General features: G+C 33.9%; 1 protein-coding gene across 1 annotated transcript in view; it reads left to right on the top strand.

The window, feature by feature from the left end:
- LOC148955733 (uncharacterized) overlaps positions 1 to 14,481 on the top strand; it is a 51,888-nt gene extending 37,407 nt beyond the window's left edge. Inside the window, exons 3-5 of the mRNA XM_089108327.1 lie at positions 8,398 to 8,554; positions 10,399 to 10,616; positions 13,207 to 14,481. Coding sequence (XP_088964453.1) covers positions 8,398 to 8,554; positions 10,399 to 10,616; positions 13,207 to 13,281 — 450 coding nt within the window. The 3' untranslated portion in view covers positions 13,282 to 14,481. The remainder of the gene's footprint in view (positions 1 to 8,397; positions 8,555 to 10,398; positions 10,617 to 13,206) is intronic.
- Positions 14,482 to 17,764: the final 3,283 nt, after the last annotated feature.

Here is a 17,764-nt window from a genome sequence, read left to right as displayed (position 1 = left end):
TAACGAAGATTATTGAATCTTCGTTGCTAAAACTACTTTGCTAAAACTACTCTAATAAAACTACTCTAAAACTACTCTAGTCTTTGCTAAAACTACTTTAATAAACTAATAAACAAAATACAATACTAGAGTACACTCGTGAACAGTCTTCTTGAAGCCGTAGAGAATCCAAGCTATAGTCAACTTGCACCGGTTGGCACAGTTGATTTGGAGGTGGCTGCTGCACCCTCCAAACTCTGGTTTATACTCCTAGTTTTCAATGATATATTTATCTTTCTTTTCTTGCTTTGTTTTATTTCTTTGTATTTTTCTTCTTTATTTTATCCTCCATTGTTTTTTAAAGTGGGCCAATAAATGAATACATAGTATGTACATAGCACCTTTTTTTCAACATCCTCCTCAACATACACTGAAAGTTTCCACTGAAAACCACAACAGCTCCTTAGGCATTGCTGGTACGTCCTCTTGAAATCCTTTATGTGCATAGTCTGTTTTGATTTAATTCAACATTTCCCAAAATTTTGCCTTAATACCTTTAGTTTTAGTATCCGTCGTAGTAGTATCAGTAGAATTAGTGGTTGTATTCTTAGCTTTAGTTGTAGTAGTAGTAGAAGCAGTATTAATAGAAGTGGCAGCAGCAGTAGTAGATTGCAAATATTGCCCTTTAGTTATTTCAACATCCTCCACAACAAGCCCTGTAATTTTCAACTTCACGTTCCAAACTATTCCTGAGATTTTGATGATATGCCCTTTGGACAAATTACAGGCAGACGACATGCTGTTATTCAGTTCAACTTCCCCCTCAATATTCCCTGAAAGTTGCACTTTCATATTGGTAGGAGTACTAGTTCTACCAGCTATCGGATTGGTAGTCGTATCATTTTTTGCGTACACAGATTGCCTCTTGGTTAATTGATCTTTTCATTTAAGCCTTTCCTTAAAGTTCCAACTTAATACCTTAATCTAATCCTGAGATATGCCTTTTTGATAATCTGCACGCACATAGTGTATTGTAATTTAGTTCAAATTTTTCCATTTATAGCTTTAGCCTTAATAGTAACAGTATCATAGTATTAATGGTAGTAGTAGGATCAGTAGTAGCAGTAATAGTGTTTTATAGTAGCAGTAGCAACAGTATTAATAGCAGTAGTAGTATGCACATGATGTCTTGGTTAATTGAATATCCCTCTCATGATGCCCTGGAAATTTCAGCTTGATACATCAAAGGGTTCCAAAGATATTACTGATACGCCCTTTTGACAATTTGTATGTGCATAGTATGTTTTGATTTAGTTCAACTTTCCTTCGAATTTTCACTTCGATATCCTCAGCCTTGGTAGTACTTGCTACAGAAGCAGTAGTGGTAGTAGTAGTTGTAATAATAGCAGCAGTAACCAGCAACTATTACATTTTTGGTCATTCCATTAAACTGATCATTCAATTGATCAGATGATTCAATTGATCATCTTCCTCATTATTTCCCGAAAGTTCAAATCGATACATTCAGTCATTCCTGAGTTACCTATTTATTTTATCCTATCTTGTTTTATTTCATTAGCCTTAACCAAACTTCACTCCTCGCGTGTTTTACAGCTAATAGAATAGTACCCAATAGACATTGTAGGAGTACTATCACAACTATGGTCACAGTAGATGTAATGAAAGGGGTAATAGCAATATTAAGGGTCATTTTAGGGTTGCCACCGCCGCTTGGGGTAGTCTACTGATAAGGTTAGCAATGATAGTAACAGAAATACTGTTGGTAGAATTGGTCAAAACTATTTTAATACAATATAAACAATAAATTCTGTCTTGTTGAGATTTATAATTTAAAACCATTGGGCTATTCAAATTATCCCTGAGTGATCGTATATTGAATGAAATGTAACATTTCTGTACCTACGATGTTTGAGTGGCAAAACCTCTTTTGAACCATCTTTGGGTCGAAAAAAAGGCTGCTGTCCGAAAAATATTTTTCTATTCACTTTCTAAATCTGTAACGAGAGAAAGGTTGAGATGGCTACATGTTCTACGGATGAAAGATGACAGGTTGCCAAAGATCATCCATTTCGGCCAAACGAAAAAAGGCCGTCCTCCAATTAGTTGGCAAGAGGTCGCAAGGAAAGATTCAAGGGAAATTTGGAATTCTTGGGAGGGTATAAGATGGAGACTTTGAATAGATTCGGATGGAGGAGGAACTTGTTTTGCTATGTTAGCCTCAGGTGGCTTGGTGCTGCAGTGAGTTGTTAGTAGTAGTAAGTAATCTTACCATTCGGAGACGATCTGCTCTTGGTTAGCACCAAATGGATGGTCAAAACTAGAGTCTTTGGCAATCTTTTATTGGTCTTGCCATCTTAATCTTTCTTCCATTAAAGCCCTAGAAAACGGGATCGAAACACGCTTTCATTGCAGTTTGTCGTTTTATATACGGTCACTACCATTATATTAATTAAAAAAAACTTTTTCCACAAAATAAGTTTTTCAGAGAAAAGTAAAGAATTCCACTAAACCAAAAATGAGCAAAAATAAAATCAAATAATCAACCAAGTATCAAACTACCAGACATGAGTTTCGATGCATAAATGACATCCAAAACGAACAGAAATTACAATTAATAGCTAATTCCAATTGAAAACAAGAAGAAGGTCAAATGCGTAGGACTCAAAATTCCTGTGTCACTTCAAGGCTGGGACATAGCTTGTACTTCACTGACAAAATTTAAATGTTTTCACTTTCATAACTTTAAAAAATCAAATAATATTAACATTTTGATTACTAAATATCAGTGTATGTATATTAAACTGACAATGCATTTTCATTTGTATTTTTTTTTTCAGTAAAGTGCAAATTATATTCTGGCCTTGGGAAGCCATAGGGGTTTTGAGCTAGCCCTTGCCCTTTGAATTTCCAATCGAATGAGCCTTTTTCGAAGTTTCTACGTCAACGCTTTCTATAAAACCTTATATGCCCCCAGGGCATAACTTACAACCTTGCCCTGAGGGCTGTATGGGAGTGTCCTCCTCAAAAACATAATTTCTATCTAGAAATCAACTACGCTGAACAAAATGGCTATCTCAAAAATTTGATTGGATGTGTTTGGGGAAATGTTGGGCGTGGAAGGGGTGTTAGTTGCCTTCCAATCACTTTCGACTATTAAAAAGGGCATAAGCCACTCAAATTTCCAATCGAATGAGGCCTTTTCGAAATTTTCACGACAGCTCCTTTGATATGAAGTGCCCTGGTCTAAAGGAAAAAAAATATAATACATTGCGCCAAACCGTTCTTTACTTAGGCAGCGCAATTGCGCTGTCTATGATATGCTACTTAATACATTACTTAGCCAGCTCTTCTGCAAAATATTTAACAAGTTTTCTTCAGCCATTCGAATCGCTTACATCTAAGAACAACACTTGACAAAAGTCATTACCATGGTCTCCAATATCCTAATATTTGAGACTTGTATTCCTATTTTTCCAAACTTTTTTCAACTGTGAAAACACTTCTGCCTTGGCTACTCTTTATTTTATATCTTCAGTACATCCAACGTTTTTACTAGTAACACTACCCAAGTAAGGAAAGCTATCCATTTGGTCAATTAAATTTTTATTTAACATCACCTCTTTACCCTCATCTAATCTCTGTTTTAGCGTTAAATTTCAAGCCTATTCTTGCTTCCCGAACTTTTAAAAACTATGAAAATTCAATTATTTGGCTTAAATTTCACTATAAGATGTATAGGACACTCAAATTATTTGCATACTCAAGTCTGGAAAAATGTTACCTTCCCATGCTATTACATATTCTCTTACATTCTTTGTTGTATTCTCTTACTGTTCTCTTAAATTTCATCCATAGCATGTCTTAGTCTACTAATTATCATCAAGTTTGAAATGATACACAAGCCTCTGTATTTACCGCTTTTTGTCTTTTTCACTTTACTTATAAACTTGTTTAATCAAAGTTTATAAAATTACTAGTTAAAATTACTTCTCGTTTCTCAAAAATCAAATTCGCAATCTTCAGTAATTAATCTCTAATTTGCCTACCACAATCTTATAAAAATTCGTTTAACGCACTATTGATACCTGACGTCTTATTGAGCTTTAATGCTTTCATTACTGTCTAATTCCTTCTTGCAAAACGAATCTTCATTCACTTCCAAATTGTCGTAAAATTTTTCAATCTTTTGTGCATCATTTCCAACGACTTTGTCACGGTTTAACACATTCTCAAAATGTTCCGTTCATGTCTTTCTAACGTTTCATTCTTGTAAATTGAGAACCATTCTTAAATTTTAGTGGGACAGGTCCATTTTGGCTTCTTTCACTCAATTTCATAGTACGCCAACACAATGCCTTACTATTATGTCGTCTTGTTAAATCTTACAGATCCTTAGAAATTTTATCCATTACCTTCATTTGATGTCTCCTTGATTTACGCTGCGATGTTTTCTCTATTTCCCTTACTTTCTTCTTATTCTTATATGATCTGTCACTCAAAAACGTCTTGTGCAAAGCCATTATTTTTTCTACCAAGTTTAGAGTTTATTCGCTTATATTCCTGGCCGTATTTCTAACTTCTCACTGGGAAATTTTCCGCTACTCGGCTGAGTTTCTTCTTATAATTCTAACATCAAGCTTCTACATTGTAAAATTCTAAACCCTCCAGTTTCACATCTAACTGTTTGTCGAAAGTGCCTCTCGAATTCTTAACCTGGAGTCCATTAGCGTCATAACTACCCAGTAGGTTGCTACCCTTTATAAATTTCAGCTGAGAGCTAAATTTGAGCAAATATTTTCAGTTATTATTGGCTTCCCAACTTAGCAAGAGTTTTAATTTTGTAAATAGTATGGGATTCACTGAACTTAAACAATACAATTGATATAAAAATCAGACGATGCAAAGATCATTTGTCGGCTGAAATACCTCTTTGAGAATAGAGCCAATCCAAAACTAAAGCTTTCTGGAATGGTCTGGAGCAAATCATGGGGAATAATAATGGTAGATGCTGAAGAAGAAGGTTCTGATCAAAGCTTAGTTGGTGCCAGATATAGCAATGACACCTTTTAATATTTTCTTTTTGACCTTATCAATGCTCAGATAACCGCGTCAACCGTTGGAACCGATTTGGCCTTTCATCTGGGAAACTGAACTAGAGAGGACTTTCAATCTTATATTAGCCACTCTCATAATTGCTCCATTTTTCTTACTCCTATAACCCCAGTTGAAATGTTATTTACTGTGAATCTTTTAAGGAATGGATCTTTGGAAGGGACTGACGGGTCACCTTCTAATCCTATCCAATGTATAGCACCAAATATTGTAAACCCTCTATCCCCTGTATTCAGCTTCTGTTTTAAAACCGGAAGATTTTCTTTTTTCAAGTTTGCAAGAATTATCCCTTTGTATAAAGGAGGACACCCGAAGGAGCCAATTAACTTTCGGCCGTTTTCTATCCTGTCTGCATTTGGAAAGTTGTTTGAAAGTGCATATATAACCGTATAGTCAGCTTTCTAATGAAAACCATATTTTTTATTCCGATGCAATTTGGGCTCTGTAAGTCTCACCCCCCGTATGTTGATAATATAAGAGTAAGATCAAAGCTGATGATTTTTGGCACCTCATTCTCAGTGCATACAAACAGCTCCTCCCATTAACTCTGACATTAGCGGGTCAGGTCAGTATATATTTGTCAGTCACTGAAAAATGGTGCGAATTTCTATTATTCGTAATTGCGAAAGCAGAAAGAAACGTGCTGAGCTGGCGAAGTGGTTTTCAACTGTCCCATCTAACAGGTATGACTTAACTGATTGGCTTATGTAGGATTTCTAAAAAGGGGGAGGGGGTTGATTAAATTTGTGAAAACAAGGACATTTCTAGAGCTAACTTCTAATCAATACTACAGCAGGGAAATAGCCGGAATTTCGTAGTGGAGAGGGATCCATGAAGTGGAGGGAGTATTCGAAATTTGCCGCAAAATGTTTTACCACAAAAGGGTAACCTAACAGTTTAAGCACAGATTAACTATTAGGTTTCACAATAGTGTGTGGTTTTAGATAGTAATATTGCGCCATGGAGCGTCAAAACATTTTCTTATTGTTTTTTTTTTTTATTAGTAAGGAAAAATGTACCCTTTGATTTCCATTTTATTTTATTTTCCTTTTAATTTTAATTTCCTTTAATTTTCATTTCATTTTCCTCGTTTTTGCTCTTTTTTGGGCCATAGCAATAGCATCCAAAATTTGATATAGGATCTTTGTTTTTCTTCTAATAACGGGTGGAATAGCTGTGATGTTTTATCATTTTTCTTTTCTATTTGTTATTTTCACGTCGTGATATTTATTTGCCCAGATTGTAGTTCATTTGTGACTTGAAAAAGACTAATAACCTGTTTTGGCCAAGATAAGACCTAGTTTCGTTGTGTATGAATGTTCTTGTATGAAATTCTCAGAGTCTGAGCCTCAGACCTTTCCTGAACTGTAAAGAATGAACACCTCTGTTTGAAAATCTTTGCACTTTGTGAATTTAGATAGCAATAAGGGTTCCTGATTGGGACCAATTTTAGGACTTGGTTTCTAATTATTGGTTGCTGTGGTAAAAGTTGCCACAATAGCCCTATCCAAGAAAATACCAAACGTCTGTTAAGAAGAGTTTTCGTAAAACTCTTAGTGAGTTTTCAGAAAATTGAAGGACATCACACGTTTTAATGGCAGATCCAAAATTTTACGGGGCTTTACGCTAGAAAAGCTTCTGTTATGGAATATTCTTCCAGTTTGTTTAACCAGAAAATAAATAAAATGAATTTCTTACTGCTGAGTCTGTATAATCTTAGACCTTTTACGGCACAATTTCTAAAATATTTAAATTAATATAAAATTAGATTCTTTAAAATTTAATGTTACAACGATGAAGCCAGTTTTCGCGTTCAAAAGAAATTAGACTTATCTACCCGTGAAAAAATCGAATGTCGCTTATGTTTATAGTTGTTTAAATGTTCTCTGGAGCACTTGCATCTCGGTCAGGGTTTTTATAATGGTTGAGATAGGGAAAGATCCTACTATCTATTATTTATATACAGTGGTCTCACCGTACCGAGCATGCTATTATGGCCATGACTCACTTTGTTCATGACGCCTTCGAAAAAGGTGATATTCCTGTTACGGTTTTTAGTGACATTAAAAGGCATTCAATGTGACCTCTCATAAAATATTGCAAGCTAAATTAGATAACTATGGAATAGGCCCCATTAATGACCTTGTAATGTAATATCTAAGAAATCGAAATCAGTAAGTCGATGAAGGTGTTACTTCTTGACCCGTCGCTGTTCTGGAGTTCCACAGCCTTTAATAAAATCTGAAAGATCCTTTTTTTCACCACAGCATAGCATTATATATAATTGGGGCAAATTAAGTAGTTTTGTAGATTTAGATAAATCCCTAGTTAATTATAAAATTAGTTTAATTAAATCAGTAGATAAAAATTTAAATTGAATTCGGGGGTGGAGGATCATCATTTTGTTTATTTTTTATTTTCTTACTGTTTCAAACTTATTGGGTGTTATGTTTTATTTGCATGTGAAGAGTTGAAGGACCATATTTTTTACTCCCCTGATTGAAGATAGTGTTATTTATTAATTGTTGTGTTTATAATCCACACGAAGTCACCTTGCCGTGGCCCGTCGCGTAAAAATTGGGGTAGCATAGTAGCAATGCTCCTTGGTAGTTTTCATGGCCTAGTGAAACTTGTTGGCAGATTTTGTCTGAAAATATCATTTTTATATATAAAAATACTTTTTGCTCAAAGAAAAGCTGTCAAAACACAACTTGTGCTGCTAAAAGTGTCGATAGCTTTTGGAGTTCTGTTGAATTCTGCTACTGACAGTTTTGGAACTTTTTTTATATCTGAATGTGTACTATTTTGAAAATTTTGTTTATTGAATATTAAAGAACTTGAATTTGGATATGATGCATTTGTAAACAAGATTCCAAAATAATTAAATGTGAAGTATGCTTCTTTCTTTAGGTTCTGGTGAAAAGAGTTCTCAAGGCCCGGATTAGGGGCAGGTGTCAGACAGTTCTCATTTGAAATCACTAAATGGGCAGAAAACTGGGCCTTCGTCCTGGAATATCGATTCTAGGCTGGTGGCAGTTATATAGTGAAAAAGGGATATTCCGTGGGGAGTGTCAACCCAGTGGTGAATTACGGGAATCAAGTAAGAAATTAATTACGATTGTGATTGCATTTTATGAATATGCGGAAAGAAAATAACCAAGACTTCAGTTAGATAATTAGATAGGACTGATCGGTGTAAATTCCGGTTCTAAAAGAAAATCAAACTCGTAATTCTGATTAATTATTCCAACAATAGTTCTAATGTCTTAATCTTTCAATTTGTAGGTAAATGATATCAACTATAGAAGTAATATTTACCAAAGACGCAATTCATGTGAACAAAAGCCTAGGACCAGTCATTATGGCTTGTCAGATTCATATTCGAGGTCAAATGATAATAGAAGTGACAATAGTCCATCCGTTGTGATGGAGACTGAATTAGGTAAACAGATTCTACTTTAGTAAAGTTAAGTAATGCATTATATTGGTCTTAACCAAAGAGTAGTCACGATTCTCAAGTCATTCTTGTGATTATATTGTAATAATCACCTAATTATAACTCAAGTGGCTGTTGCTATTTTAAGTTGATTTTTCTACACATGTTTCAGATTATAAAACCTATATCCAAATCAGAATTAATCATTAATATATATATTTTGGTGAAATAGCTCGTGGCAATAAACTGTAAGTTAAGAGTGACCTGTTCTAATAGTAATCAAAAATCTAAGAAAAGGAGTTTTGATAACAATGTGTATATGAAAGAATCTGCTCTTTGCGCGATTTCAAATATCAAAAATTCATGAAGTTTAAAGTTACTCATAAAACTTACAAAACTGAAAATTTGCCCGATTATTTAAAAGGGGGGCAAAACATCCCCAAAAAGGGGAATATTTTTTTTTAAAGGAGAAAAACATCCCTGTCAAGAATGATCTTGATGAAGATAATATCATCGCATTCAGTGTATCAGAAAACCCTGCTACATATATTTCGAACCTCAGTCTAAATGTGAAATTTTGCATTTTTTTTTTCAAGAAATTCTAAATGTGTTCATGGGTCCATGTTTATTTATTTAATTTACTTTATTTTTCATCGGGCTATAATATCAAATCAATGGTTCTCGAGTATAGAAAAAGGCTTCATTTGAATGGAAGCTTCTAAGCAGCGAAAAGGTTGTGCCATAGCGAAGTGTTTTTCCTTTACCATTTCATGATGAAAAACAACAATTCGTCGCCTGAAAGCGGTTTTGCCGAAAATGACAATTTTTGGTCGAATCTGAGTTACAAACTCTATCTTAAAAAAAAAAATATCTTTCGCATGATCTAATTGACTTTGCTTTAAGCATGGGCGTAGGGAGGGGGGCGGGGCGGGGGGCAGCTGCCTCCCCTGGACTTTCAAATTTACATTAGATAAGGCTAAAAAAGCAGATGGTTGAAAAAGCAGTTGATAAAAAGCCCTCCATCACACTATCGACTGCCCCCCTAGACAATATGCTGCCTACGCCCATGGCTGTAAGACGTCTCCAACTGCCAGTATTTTGCAATTCTCCTTTGCCGAATTGCATATTCTTTAAAGCGGTGTTGCTGCATCACATAAAGCGTTGTTCGTTTTGCCGAAAGTTGCTGATTTGCTGAACAAAAGTTGATAATATGGTCCGAAAAAAATCAACGCTCTAGCTATAGCGGGGTCTGAGATACAAATGTCAAAATTTTCATCTCGTTTTTCTCGGGTTTTTGGAAAAACAGATCGGGCCGAACCCCTTTCAGGCGACGAATTGTGGCCCAAAAAGGGACAAAATGTAATTCAAGAATAATTACTAATTGGCTTAAAACCGGTTAAGAACTACAGAACGTTGCTTTATTACAGGTAGTGGTCAATTTGGTTTGGATTATTATGAATAAGTCACCAGTAAAATTTGTATTATAACTGTAAACTAGTCAGGTAGGCGCAAGTATAGGCCATTCATTGTATATTATACTTCTGTTGTATCTACATGGATTGGATGTAGATAACATTGGTTCAGTTTTTCATTTTAACGTTCTTTTGATTTCAGAGATTATCTTTTTTATTGCTTGGTTTAAATTTTGTTCCTTTTTCAAAGCCAAGGACGCCTTGTTGAGTGCAAGTAAAATATTTGTTTGATTGTTTTCTTTTTCGTTTTCATCCTACTGGATGTAGACCTGTTGTTTTCAACATTCACTTCACTGTTGTTGGATGTTCCATGGCTTACGCCCCTTTGTTTCTGATTTCAGCTAATGTAATTTTCTAATCTGCTTCTTTCCTGTTCAGGTAAAAGCAGTGGAGAAGGATCTGACGTTGAATCCGAATCGGGTATTGTTTTTAAAAGCTTGCAAAATGATATGTTTCTGAAAAGGAGATGCAGAACTACTTTCACTACACATCAAATAGATGAATTAGAACGCGCCTTTGAACGAACCCGGTATCCTAGTTGTTCTGAAAGGGAAGAATTGGCACATAGGATCCAACTCACTGAAGAAAGGGTGCAAGTTAGTTTTATAAGTTTAGTTCAGTAGCTCAAATCAGGCGAAAATTTTCAACGAAAATGGCCATTATTCAAGTTGTAGTATTTTCCTTGACTCCCGATTGGACATTAAAAAAAAAAAAATTAAAGATTTAAAGGAACATAAAAAATTTTGTAAACACCTTTTATGCCTTTCTTTAGGTTTCTATAATTTTTTCGAAACAGGAGAAATAAAACAAGTTTGCAAAACTATGTGCAACTATATTTTTATATAAAGTTATTTTTTAATAAAAGCACCATTAATTCAGAAATTTTTTTCCAACTTTCGCATGAAGATATTTCTCTTATCAATAAAATTTCATATGCTTCTCGAATCGTGGTAATTTTTCACTTTTTCCAGAATTAAGTAATGTTTGATATATATTTTTTCGTTTTTTATTTAGTTATGTTTGTAAGTCTAATGTAAATCGGTTCTTTGTTTCATTTGTTAAAGTATTATTGCATTTCAATCATGTATCTTATATACTCCTTGATTTTGAGGGAAGTCAATAAATAAAGGCTGAACGGAAATTACCACGTAAAAGAGGGTGTTAGTCAGAAACCTCCGCCAAGAGATCTAAAGATACACGAAGATCCACCAAGAGTTCTTCCAAAACAGTATCATAAGTGGAATTCATTTTGTCAACATTAAGTAAATACGCGTTATTGAAGATGTTTAATGTTTTCAGTAAAGCACAAGTGACATTAGAGCTATAATAGAGGGAACAGTATCAATACTAGGGTGGCAGCACCTCTCTTTCACAAGTTAATCTCTTTAAAGATTGAGTTTTAATGTCGTCGTTTGCTTTTGATTATATTTTTTATTTACACATTGTTCTTGTCTAATCTCAGTGAAATGCATCCATTAAATGGAACTAATAAATGAATAATACACACAAGTCCCATTCAGGCACGTACGCAGGAATTTGTTGTTTTTTTGGGGGGGGGGCAAATCCTCCAAACCCATTATTCTGTGAGAAAAATCAGAAAATTATGGGAAAATGAAAAAAATAGTGAGATTTCGCGGGGGGGGGGCGGGCCCGGAGCCCCCCCCCCTCCTGCGTACGTCCCTGGTCCCATTGTTCATCATTATCAGTGGTAATTTTGTTTCTTTAAATTTCGTAGGAAGAAGTCTAGAAATGTTTTCTGGTTGTCGTTAACAGTGTAAAATCTTAATTTTCTTACAATTTCTCAAGGAAAAATTGTTACTTCCAATTTTAAGAATTGGCTTGCATAACATATTTACCTTTTGTGTAGGTATGCATACTGGTACATTGAGTACACAGGACTCTTCCATTTCATACTCTCAATTTTTCGTAATAAGAGGGACTAATAGGCCTACCTTCGTTCTAAATGCTGGATTTCAGTACATTACTTCAGTTAAGGAACGTTACAGTCCAATTCGATCTTTCTCCTTGTTAGATATGAAAGAACTGCTTGAACAGTTTTGGGCTAAAGTTTAAGTTTCCAGCATTCCTTTTCCCATTATGATTATCCAGTGGCAACAATGCACGAAAATGTTGGGAGCAGGGCAAGAGTTTTTTGGGGGATTTTTTTTTTAACGTAGATAAAATGAAAGGTATGTCTTAGGTATATTTTCTTTCGTTTTTTCAAGGAAGGGAATGCTCCTTTCTTTTTATATATTTTTTTTCTAAATATAGAAGAGCTTTCGCATCTCACACTTCCTCACACCTCACACCTAATTGGTGCCATTGTCATCGTCACCTTTTAAAATTGCTGTCTATCAGGCCGTATCCAGGATTTTGTTCGGAGGGGGGGGGTACAAAAACAAACTTTAAGACAAATTTGTTTGTATGTATTTTTTTACGTTTTTAGGAGTCAGGGAAATACTGCGGGTTGGGGGGGGGGGTCAAATCCCGTCCCTCTGGTTATGGCATCGGTGTTCATTATGAAATGTTGTTAATAAGTCTTAAATGAATACAGTTGCTCCAATAATGCTTAAAGTCAGTTTTTTCTTGATAATATTTTTCTCTTTTGGCAAAATAGTCATTTTTCATTCAAAATGGGGGAAAATAGTACTTTGTTGGGACGTGATAGCATTTGATATTTCAAAGAGCAATAAAACTGAAAATTTGTTTTCAAATAAGCAATTTTTTGAATTTATTTTTATTTGTCCCCCCCCCCTCCTCCAATGGAAAATATGAAGCTTCTTTTTCTTACTTTTTTACATGGGACTTAAAGTTTACTTTCCAGAACATGCTAAAGTTGATAGTTTAATTATCTTGTAGATCGAACACCTTCTTAACGGCGTTTTTAATTCATTTTTAGGGTTTGAAGACCAAATTGTAAACTTAGTAATTGCTATAGATTTAAAATAACATGAATATAAGATTATTTTGTACCTATATTATCTTTCCACTTCTTTTTTTAATATCATTTAGTACAGACGAGAGGCGCCCTTCGCTTACAGTTCATTTATACTGAAATTTATCAATTTGTTTTATTTTCTTTATTTTCTTTTTTTATTATTTTGTTTTCTAATTATTTTATTTAATTCTATTTTAAATTATTTTACTTTTTTGTATTTTTTTTACTGCCATTTATTTTATTTATAGGTATGGTTCTGTAATCGCCGTGCAAAACTTAGAAAGCAACTGTCATCAACGTCTCCTGCTAACCAACATTTATGAGGGATATGTGGTCTCTTGGGCCTGAATCTAAGTCTGAAATTGCAACATATAAATCCGAAACTGAAAGATTTAAATGGATATTTTACAAATGGTGGATATTCCACCTCTTGATAATTACCTAGGATTAACTGGTAATACTAATAAAGATGATTTGTCAACACTGCTCCTTTTAATACGTATAAAAATTGTGTTAGTTTAAAATACAAAATAAAACAGATTGTTTTGAATAAAAAGACTCTTAAAAAAAAACTCTGCGCGAATCTATTTGAAAATAGTTTAGTAGTAATAATTTCTTGTTGGAAAAATTATTTTTGAAGGTAACTATAAACTGATTTTAAAAGTTTATTTCTCTTTCTTAGTAATATTTTCTATTCCAATTATTTTTCCTCTTACGAGAAGATGTGTGTGAGTCTGGTCCTCTCACAAAAAAATGCAGAAAAGAAACGGGCCAGTATAATGCGGTGTAAGTTTTGCCTTATCAAACTTGCCTGTTTGGCAACTATTGTGATTTCCAACACTTTTGAGTGCTAAGACTTCTGCAAAAGAACCATTTGTCGTCTAGTTGTGATCTAGAAGGCTTATAACAGAAGGGGTTTAACCTCAAAATAAAGCATCTAATAGGTGTGTTAAACTACATCCCTATATTTTTGAATAATAAACGGTCAAATGAGCTAAAACCAAAACGCACTATTTCAAAGATCTTATTTTTTTTTGTTTTTGTTTTAATTATTTAGTTATAGTTAATACGGTTGATATTTGGTATTGGGCTGAAAAATAGAAGACCTGTCACCGATTCTTGTATTCAGTGTTATTTTTATGAATGATGTAAAAGTGTTTTCGAGAATGTTTTTTTTTTTTTTAATATAAAATTTTTGTTTTTTATTTGTGCATCATCAACATTTAATCATCTCTTTTCGCTTGATAGTAAAGATGTATTTATCCGTTGTCAAGGCTAGTTCAATAGTTAAATGCACCATCTCTAAAGCATATGCTTTATCTCTTTCCACCAAAACTTAACACAATTCGTATTTGTAAAATTGCACCATTTACAAGCAAAGGCTGCGTTACTTTGCCTCGAAACAAAACAGAAATTAATTACTTTAGATTTCATTGATGAAGAAAACCATTTGAATAAATCTCCATCACCGACTGATTGCCACATAAATACTTAACTAATGATTATTAGTAGCCCCAATCAGCACCATGTCGACCAATTATAACTGACGAACTACGCCATTGCATTGCACTATTATTCATATTCGTTGTAGACCATTCATTTGGAAGCAAATTTTACTATTGTTAACTGTATTGGAAACGAATAAAAAGGTATACTAAACATCGCTAGTATTTAATCCCTTGACCCTGAAGAGGAGAAAGCTGTATGATTTAGTTTTCAAGTCTCTTTATGGCAGAGTAACCCCCCCCCCCAAAAAAAAATAGAAATCTAAAGCCTACCAGCCTTCTTGTTGTTAATCTTCAACGATATGAAATTTCTTGATTAAGGTCTTATTGGTTTTTTATGCTCTCATATCAATACTAATGAGCGTAGAAGGTAGGTGAGGTTCATGTGTATTGCTTCTGAAAGTCTCATCTTCACTCTTACTTTGTCTAAAACGTTTCAAGCTGATTGGAGGGCTGACATGCTAAATACGGCTTTGATAATCATCATCCTTGTGTCCCATTGGTCTAGGGTACTTGCTCCATGAATTCTAGACTGATCAGTAAAAAAATCGGACGCCACGAGTCTAATTGTAACCGTTCAATGCGCCAAGTTTGGTGTATGCACTATCGTTTCGCCATCCGTGTACCAAACTTTATTCGAAATAAAGTAAAATTTATAAAATCACTTTTTTGTTCAGTTTTATTTACACAGCGGTTTATGGAATAGGGTCTTATTTTGCTTAACAACACTCAAGTACTGTTTTTTTTTTTTTTGTAACGACAATTCCCGAAGACGAAATATTAGTCATTTTTTTATCTTTTGAATGTAATGAAAAGGTTTGTTTCCACTTTAAGAACATTAACGTAATGTTTTTTTTTTTTTTACTGAGAATTCGCACAAGACAAAACATTAGTTATTTTTTCTTTTTGATGCAACCAAAAAGGTTTTCTTTTTCTTAACAACATTCATGTTTACCTTTTTATGGAATGAAAATTCAGGTAATACGAAACATCAATCAATTTTTTCTTTTCAATGGGAATGGAAAGTTTTTTTTACCTTAACTACATTCACTTAATATATTTCGTAATGAAAATTCACGTAGGACCAAACATTAGTTAACACAATCCTGTGGGATATTACCGAAATCTTACTTGACATTAACAAAATATTTTCTGGTACTGCCAAAACTTGTCTAATATTATCAAAATCTTGCAAACTATTAACAAATCTTGTGTAATACTAGCAAAATCTTAGTTGACCTTAACAAAATATTTTCTGATACTACCAAAACTTGTCTGATATTATCGAACATTAGTTATTTCTTTTCTTTTTCAAGGCAATGGAAAAGAATTTTTTTCTTAACACATTCAAGTAGTGTTTTTTTTTTTTAATAACAATTCACGTAAGACACAACATTAGTCATATTTATCTTTTTCAAGATAATGGAAGAAGTTTATTTCCACCTTAACAATATTCATGTATTGTGTTTTGTATAAAAAATTCACGTAAGATGAAACACTGGTAATTTTTTTTCCAGAGCGATGGAAAAGGCTTTTTTTCTTAAAAGCGTTCAAGTAAGGTTTTCTTTGTAAGGAAAATCCACTTAAGAAGTAAGATTAATAATTTTGTTTATTTTTAAAGGGAATCAAATTCTAAATTCTTTTTCAGTGTAATAGAAAGGTTTGTTTAAGACAAAACATTAGTCATTCTTTTTCAATGCAAGAAGGAAAGGTGTTTTTTCTTAATAACATCCAAGCAACATTTCTCTAATGAAGATTCACCCAAGACATTATCAAAATCTCATGTGATACTAGAAAAATCATAGTTGACACTAACAAAATATTTTCTGATGCTAGCAAACTCACCTGATATTATCAAAAATTAGGCATTTTTATTTTTCAAGGCAATGGGAAAGGTTTTTTTTTCTTTGCAAAATCCAAAAGTAATACTTTTTGTAATGACACTTAACGTAATACAAAACATGACCACACACTTACTCTATCATTTTATAGCTGTTACCAAAAGTCAACTAAGGAAGGCTAGCGTAGGAGTTCAATGAGTGACCACATAGGAGAAAACACATGAAGCTGTTGGTAGTCTAGTTCAACTAAAATTACCTAATGCTCAAGGTCCAAATGCACATTAACATCCTATGGATAGAAATCCAAAGCTTCCTAGCTTACTTGCATTTTGCAAAATTGGATCCATATTCAATTCTAAGCAATTTGGTCAGTTTGAAAATTACCCCAGAAAAGTGGCTTCCAACTTCACTTTCCACGATCCGTCTGGAATCACTTTCCGAAAAAGCGAAAAGCGTTTCAAGTCGGTCTTCTTCTTCTTCTTCTATTTAACAGAAGGCGGGCTTTTCAGTAGAACTATTTAGCCCTTTTCCTTTTGCTTCACTCTGTGGGCTACAGAGCTACTGGCTTGATTGCCTCATATTTATTAGATATATTAATATATCTTTCAGCAGATCTTTCGACTCTTGGAGTTCAAATATAAGATGATAGATGTCGATTTCTATGCTCTGTGTGCAGGTATAGTTGGCTAGGCTCTTGGCTGATAGTGGGATTTTGTGGTGTTTGAAGTATTTTAACAGTTTACAAAGCAAGGTATGTTGTGCAGACGTCAGCATATTACATTCAAATAGGCAATGGTCAATTGTTTCATTATTCATATTACAACGCCTGCAAAGAGGGGACAGGGGAATTGAACCACTTGAATTAGAAAGCTTATATGAGAATGCAAGGAAATTTAGTCCATTTGTTCCAGAACGAATTCTATGATAAATTTTAGAAAGATACTTATTGGGAAAAGGGGAGAGGATAGGATTAATCTTATTAAAATTAATATCTGATAGCCTCCATCGGTAAATATCTCTGATTGGGATTGGTATCCCACTTGGCTGGTCAATATTTATAGCATTTTTTGCTATTTTATCAACCTGATGATTACCACTTATGCCAGAGTAACTAGGAATGTACTGAAAGTAAGTTTTTAAGCCACTTGAAGCAAGATTATCAATAATACTGTGACAATGATAAGTGTCAATGTCCAACTTATATTGAGGAGCTGAGGCCAGCAACTCAAGGCTTGATAAAGAGTCGGAATAGATGATAATATTATTCGAATTTTCAATCAAAGGTTGGTTTTGCTTAAGGTGTTCTAATGCCATGATTATGGCATTTAACTCAGCAGACATTATAGATAAATTATTAAATAATCTCTCGCCCATTGCAATTTTCAGGTGAGGAAGGAAAACCACTTGTAACCTTCTCATTCATTTTTGACCCATCAACAAATATTTGGAAGTGATTTTTA

Source organism: Artemia sp. Qi Xiang Cuo, chromosome 2 (genome assembly GCF_049724085.1).
Source record: "Artemia sp. Qi Xiang Cuo chromosome 2, ASM4972408v1, whole genome shotgun sequence".
NCBI lineage: Eukaryota > Metazoa > Arthropoda > Branchiopoda > Anostraca > Artemiidae > Artemia > Artemia sp. Qi Xiang Cuo.
The sequence above is the reverse complement of the archived record's forward strand: the minus strand, read 5'-3'. Positions and strand labels throughout refer to the sequence as shown.